Source organism: Bidens hawaiensis, unplaced genomic scaffold (genome assembly GCF_021521415.1).
Source record: "Bidens hawaiensis isolate Kalapana, Puna unplaced genomic scaffold, B.hawaiensis_p1.1 tig00015777_1, whole genome shotgun sequence".
Lineage (NCBI taxonomy): Eukaryota > Viridiplantae > Streptophyta > Magnoliopsida > Asterales > Asteraceae > Bidens > Bidens hawaiensis.
In genome coordinates, this window is record NW_027492410.1 from 32,670 (window position 1) to 39,532 (window position 6,863).

At 33.7% G+C, this 6,863-nt stretch overlaps 1 protein-coding gene across 2 annotated transcripts; it reads right to left on the reverse strand.

The window, feature by feature from the left end:
• Positions 1–3,432: 3,432 nt before the first annotated feature.
• LOC143549788 (uncharacterized) lies at positions 3,433–6,648 on the reverse strand. Of its 2 annotated transcripts, XM_077040596.1 has the most exons (5): positions 6,533–6,648; positions 5,289–5,654; positions 4,860–4,936; positions 4,735–4,771; positions 3,433–3,757 (listed from the first exon to the last, which is right to left on the reverse strand). In XM_077040596.1, the coding sequence occupies exons 2-5, from the start codon at positions 5,605–5,607 to the stop codon at positions 3,519–3,521; spliced, it is 672 nt and encodes a 223-aa protein (XP_076896711.1). In that variant the 5' UTR covers positions 5,608–5,654; positions 6,533–6,648; the 3' UTR covers positions 3,433–3,518. The 2 variants fall into 2 exon arrangements, with proteins under 2 accessions (XP_076896711.1, XP_076896712.1); XM_077040597.1 differs by lacking the exon at positions 6,533–6,648 and having other exon boundaries at positions 5,289–5,727.
• Positions 6,649–6,863: the final 215 nt, after the last annotated feature.

Consider the following 6,863-nt stretch of genomic DNA (forward strand, 5'->3'; position numbering starts at 1 on the left):
TGTTGCACAAACTTTTATGCCATGAGAAGCGAAATTGTTTCTTATCAATTTTGACCAAATTTTTGAACCCGTAACCCAAGCTTTAACACCTTTTAACCTAAAACTTTTTAGATCTAGACTTGATATTTTTACCAAGAACACTTTCTAAGACATTTTTAATGGAGTTTTTGCCCTATTCTTTTTGTATTTTTCTTGTTTTTGAGGTTTTTGTGAACTTTCTTGTAAAGAGCACTTGTTTTCTTCTTCTCAAGATCAAAACCCAAGGTTGTGATCCAAAAACCCTCAACTAGTGAGCCGAAGCTCTGATACCAATTGTAGGTCCCTATTCGGGTGGATCTAACAACGTCTTTGGATCAATCTAACTTAGTGCTAGCGGAAATCACACTAAGCAACCAAGAGGTCTCGGATCTTAAGATTATGTTCGGATAAAGAAAGGTGAGTGAGAGAGAGAAGGCCAAGAGATGAGAATTGTTAGAGAGATAGAATTTTTGCAAAAGGTTGTGTTTCTCATGGCGTGCTTTCTATTTATAGGGTGGCATGCATGAGAAGCATGAGTTATATTCATTAAGGCCCAATGGGCTTCTTTACAATGGACTGTGGCCCAATACATACAAAATGACCAATCGGCCTCAAATACATAACCGAACCAATACAAAAGACTAAAACATACAAAAGGGACCAAACATTAACTGATTATGGTTTCACTCTATCAATTACCACTGCAAATAGTCTTCATTACCAATTAACTTGCCACTATGCATAAAATCGTTACTGAGACTGCTGCTACTAAAAATTAGTGCCCATTCATATTGTTCCCCGTTAACTACGATTATGGTTCCACTGATCATCGATTTCTATACAACTTTTTAGTTTTCATGCAAATCTAAAGCAATTTATAGCTAAATTTCCCCTAGGGGCGTTGTAACTTTAACTAGCTTGTTTAAAGTGTTAGGACTGAATATAGTCTTATACAAGTGTGTGTTTCACATCTCCAAACTTGTAACAATGCCTACACTTATTTACTTTTGATTTTAACTCTCAAGTAACTCCTAAACTAAGATAACTTCAATGACAGTGAAATCATCAACATTTTGTGCCAGGGCCGGTTTAACGTTATCGGAGGCCTTAAACTAACCAAAATGTTGAGGCTTTTTTTAATTTTCTTTATGCGTATAACGCTAGAGAGTATACAAGAATTATAGAATATGGATTATATATAATGATAATGAATATGAAGCAATCCTCTTTAGCTTATGGCCTATCAATTAATTACTATTTTAAAATAATTTTACTTTCAAAATCTCATAATGCATAACTCCTATTAAGATGGAGGCCCTAAAAAATTGGAGGCCTAAAGCCATAGCCTCATTTAGCTTACCCACGAGACGGCCCTGTTTTGTGCCTACAGTGTACCGTCATGTTATTGCATAATCTAAGAGCAACTGAATCACATATCAAAGTGATATATAATAATGAATGTTAATATCTCCATGATCCATGAACTTTGGATGTTCAAACAATTAAATCTGTTGAGAACACCAGCAATTTGATTATCAACTGCATCTTTGTGTAGCTTCACCACATTTTCAAAATACCGCATTCGTAAAAGTAGGTGCAATACAACATTGTCTAGACTACATATATATGAGCCGAACTACAACCAAAGAGTTTCCAAATACATAAAACATTGTAATCAATGGCATTGTAAACAAGTACTTACAGATCTCACGAGCTCCTATGTCTAAGGATGAGCTTAGTCAGACCTTAAGTACTCGTCCCCGTCAAGCCTTCTGTTACATACGTAATTTCTTATAAACTATTTAACTACCTCTAGGTTGACCATGTGTCATTCAAAGACAGAGAGAGCACCGTATTGATTTCAGAAGTACTCATTTGATGTTTCTCTTCACCTATCCCTTCATTTTGGCTCAACCTAAGCTGCAAATCAGGATTCTTCTCTTTATCGTTATATCGCTTTTCTTGTCTCAGCTGAAGAAAAAACATATTACAAGTAATGTTGTTAGAATTTTTCAGACATACTGACATATGATAGAGATCATGTACATGAAGAGACAGTGATACCTGATCATGTAGAAACGAGGCTTCAGATTGTGAACTCAATAATGAGCTAGAATAACTGAAAGATGAATGAGGCTGTATAGTACTCCTTGCCTTCTTACTGCAAACACTGAATGGATTGGAGGATCCACTGCCCACACAGTTACTTGCAATGGGTGACCACTTGCCTTTTCTTTCATCCTGTAGAGGCCACAGCCTTTTGTCCTCCAGAAATTGGCTAGATCTTCTAGAGTCATATGCATGGAATTTGTTTAAATTGGAAGGATTGTCTTGTGTTGGATTCATAAGATCTTTTATCATAGTATCCGCATGTCCGAATTCTGTTCTCACCGGTGATGACGCTAGACCTTGATTAGATAGCCATTGCTGGTGCCTTTTGATAGAAATTGAGATACACATGAAATATGTAACATGTCAGGAAACTGAAAATGGGAAATATGATTTTCGTTCACAAATGCAACTAAATCTAGCCATTCCATGAAACAATCAAATAAATGCGGCTATCATAAGAACTTTAAAAAATGAGGTTATTTTAATAACTCACAAAAATGATTTTAAATCAAGTTAAAAGAAGTTGCAAAATAGAGAAATTAGCAAGAATAAGTACTCTTAGCAGGGTCCATGCATGATCAATCATTGCTTTTACAGTGAACTTACAAAAGACATGAATTCACACACCAACTCTATCAAATTGGGAAAAGAAAGTTATTGAAAATACTAACAATAAACAAGAAATGACTAAAAACACCGGAAATAAAGCTACAAACACCATCCAAATACCCCTTCTAAAAGAAACAAAACCTTCTTGACACACAGCACAAATATAACGCTAAAAAACAACACAACACAAACACCGTTCTAGAAAGGTAGGGGATTTAATTAGCTTTCACTTGGACCACTAATAGGAAGCAAATTTTAAAATATATTCGACCAATAGGATTTGTCATTCCCTTGTTGCCTTATATCACTAACAGTGTAAGAGCTTAAGCAATGCTAAAAACAAAATTTGCGTGTAACAGTGTGACGTTATGATAACCTCTTACAATCACTTTTCCATATAATTATCCATAAAATCGATATAAAATTTATCAATAAAGATGTTAGTGTGGAACAATTTTTTGGTTCATATACATATTTTTACAAAAACTTTTCTAAAAGTGCTGGGCAAAATTAATAAGTTGTCACAAAATATACAAACCTATTCCCAATTTTATTACAGGCCGATCTTTTAACTCATTTATATTTACCAATGCTTTAATGTATGTGTGCCAGTGAAACCTGACGCGAGACCGATTTTGAGTTTTGACGTTTTTGGCCTATCACAAAAAAAAAAAAAACTTCGTGCTATGTTTCTAGTTGCGTGTGAAAGATTGATGTTCGTCAAACATGCATGAGACCTCAAAGAAAGAAGTGAATATTAGAAAAACTAAGTTAAAAAGTTAGCCTGAGTATAGGAGTAAGAATAACCTTGACAAGAAATGTTGAACACTTGGTGTTGGTCGAAAAGCCGAATCAAACAAATGACTTCGAGAGTAATAACTTCCAACTTCTAAATTTCTTGATAGATCGATCCCGCCATTTGCTGGCTTCAAATTTCCGAATGGGCTAGTTCTCGAGTACAAATTGCTATATATGTGTGGTCTTCCTTGCATCGCCATTGTCCCCCTATGCGATAATACTGTAGCGTAAAATAAGGTATTAAATTGTGACACACCAAACATTCTTCAGCTTCATCTTCAATTCACCGTATTCTAGGTTTTCATGTCATGTTTCTTTTAACTAAACTATAAAAACTCGATTAGCAAGTTAAACTAATTATTGCTGCACTGATGCTGAAGCCATCTATTGCAAATAATTTGCTCATGGCTTAGTTTACATAAAACGCTAATTGTGTTGGGTAAATATAGTGACAATCACTGCCAAAAGATTTAAAGTCAATTAAGTCTGTTAACATTGATTAACAACATCCTTACTTTTTTTAGCCAAAAAGTAGGAATTTATATTTGAAAGAGTGTTAATTAATTAATTAAGATATCTCCTTCAACACAAATTAACATGTTGGAAGGATGACATTATCTATTTTCGGAAGTACATCAACTGAGTGAAAAGGTGCCTTTTTTTATGAACGGCAAAGTAACCCTATGTACATGCACGCTTGCAGGATTTGAACCCTCGACCAATATAAATCACTATACCTTGAAGAATTTGAACCATCGACTTCTAGAATAGAGGTGAGGCACCTTACCACCACACCATGTCCCTTGGGACACGAAGTACAATGATTAATATTCCTATTATACATGTATTTGCGTATACGCCGGATTCGTTTTTTGAACACTCATCTTGTTTGACGAGAACCACCCCAATTTTATTGGACACTTCAAGAAAACTTCAATATTCTTATCTGAGATTAATTTCAGTACAGTTTCTTTTTCAAAATCATCTATCTTTTGTCATCAGTAAATAATATTTTAGATAAGACATATATCTAATAGTTTAAATTTTATAAGTTACACAATTTGTATGCATGCATTTGTAATCTTAGTGCCATTAGTATTTAACCCTTTATGTTTTATTACTTATATGTTAGTGAATATACCTACTTATTTTTTTCACAAAAAAATTATTTTTCCTTGAGAAAGAATCATGTCTTACCTTGACCAGAATCATCAAGCTTCTTGCTTCTATACATCTAACATTAAAAGGACATTTTTGAGTAAAATTGGTGAAAAATGAAGAATGCTAATTAAAAAGTCAATGACAATGTCGACTTTACTTACCTGCAAATGACTTTTTACATGAGCGATACTTAGTCCTCTCACATTCATTAGCTGGAGAACTGACTTGGGAGTTGCTTCTGCAGTTAAGCCAAAAACATTTCATATTTTAACCAACAATTTTTATAAAAATGTAAATGCAGTGTTTATTTAATTAGAGAATACCAACTAATAATGCATTATTAAGATATAATGCAGATATGTTTTTATTATTTTATGAGATGTGCAAGTCCAAGTTAGAGAAAAAATTATATAAGTGATTATTGGCTTTCCTACATGCATGTAATACTTACAACTTCAACAAACACTAGGAATTGAATTGAATTAATTAATTCTTGTTCAAACCACAGATGTTATCAAATTCTTAACAGGGATTAGGAAAACAGCATGACTTCACACTATATATAATGAAATAATATATAGAGAACTTACTTTCTTGCCCACCAAGCCTTTCAATAGCATTTACAAAAGTGTGATGAAGCTCTGGCGTCCAACGAAGTCTAGGCAATTTGGAGCGCACATATTGCCTAACCGGACCTTTTCTATTCTTTGATGAACTTCCTTCATCGATCTTCTCTCCATCATCTCCATCTTCGGCAGACAAATCATTGTCTTCGTCACTGCTTGCCTCTTCATTCAAGTCAAAAGATGTTACATGCCTATTTATTGAAGAAATAGAGGACGCGCTTTCTCCATATTGTTCAGAACTATTTTCCTCATTACTCCCTAGCATATCCAAGTGTTCTGACATGGTTTACGTCTTTCGCTATATAGAATTCGACAGCTGGAGTTTTAAACCTGTAATTCTCATGTAATTAGTAATTATAATAAGTATACAATGTGGTCTATACATTATATAAGTTAGAAGATTAGAGACGTAGGAAGCATAAAACATGGATCAAACTATTGTCGAAAAGGAATATCTAGTTGATGCAAGAAGAAGATGTGTAAGAAATCCATGTTTATAAACAAGTACCTACCATGAGTAGCATACTTAATTTGGTAGTTCATAGATTTAATACAATAATTACCATCTTTCATCTACTTCCGGAACCTACTAGTAACAAAGATCTTAATTTTGTCAGAAATATGAAGTTAAAAAAGAATGAGAAGTGTAGGTGATGAAACATAAGACCAATTCTTTTCAAAAATCTTGCATGAAAAAACATGTCAGGTAGGGAATAATTCAGATCAACTTACTTCTAGACCATATACTTTTCAAACCTAGTACCTAGTGCCCCTTCCCAAGCAATAGTTTTACTTTTTTTTAATTACTTCCAATCTTCTGGGATATGACGATAGATTCCAAAAGCTTGAGCAACCCATAAACAGTTGAATTAATGTAAAAAAGTTAAGGGTAAAAAGGATGTTTGATTGTTGAGTTATATCTTCCAAGAAGGAAAAGGATACTATGGTAATAGAAGTCAGAAACGTGATAACACATGTACTTGTAAAGAGAAAGAATTTTACAAAAATAAATATCTGATTAACCATCCAAGTGATTTTTGGGGGATTAGGAAGCTTGAAGAACAAAACTAAAAGAAATTACTGATGAATAAGAAGATTAAGCACAAGAATTCTTAACAAATTGGGGAAATATTAGATTCTATATATGTGATTGATAATTTCGTTGACCAACATGGAGGACAGGAGGAGATATATGAGTGCTTCAACACTTATAAATACCTTCATGATGGCTTCTTTCCACATTACAGAAATCAATCAAACAAACACGTGATTGATGCTCATCAGGGGAGAGAGAGAGAGAGAGAGTTATATATATGTGGAGAAGTATATGCTTTTGTGTGGATGTTAATACGTATCCTTTTTGAATTAGAAATGGAATAAAACCATCATTTTTTCAGACCAATTCTGGATTTGTGTATATTAATATTCCATGAAGACTTTTATTCTGAAATGGGTTTTTATAATCGAAGTTTTATATAATTTACTATAAAACGATTACAATAAAGTGGCAGGCAAACGGACAACAAGCTGCGTCGCAAC

What these genes read in the sequence shown, in the direction of transcription:
- LOC143549788 (XM_077040596.1), bottom strand. Translation starts at nt 5,607, where the DNA reads ATGTCAGAACACTTGGATATGCTAGGGAGTAATGAGGAAAATAGTTCT. An exon ending in AAGGCTTGGTGGGCAAGAAA is followed by an intron (nt 4,937 to 5,288) that starts GTAAGTTCTCTA and finishes GCTTAACTGCAG; the next exon opens with AAGCAACTCCCAAGTCAGTT. An exon ending in GCTTGATGATTCTGGTCAAG is followed by an intron (nt 3,758 to 4,734) that starts GTAAGACATGAT and finishes TTTACGCTACAG; the next exon opens with TATTATCGCATAGGGGGACA.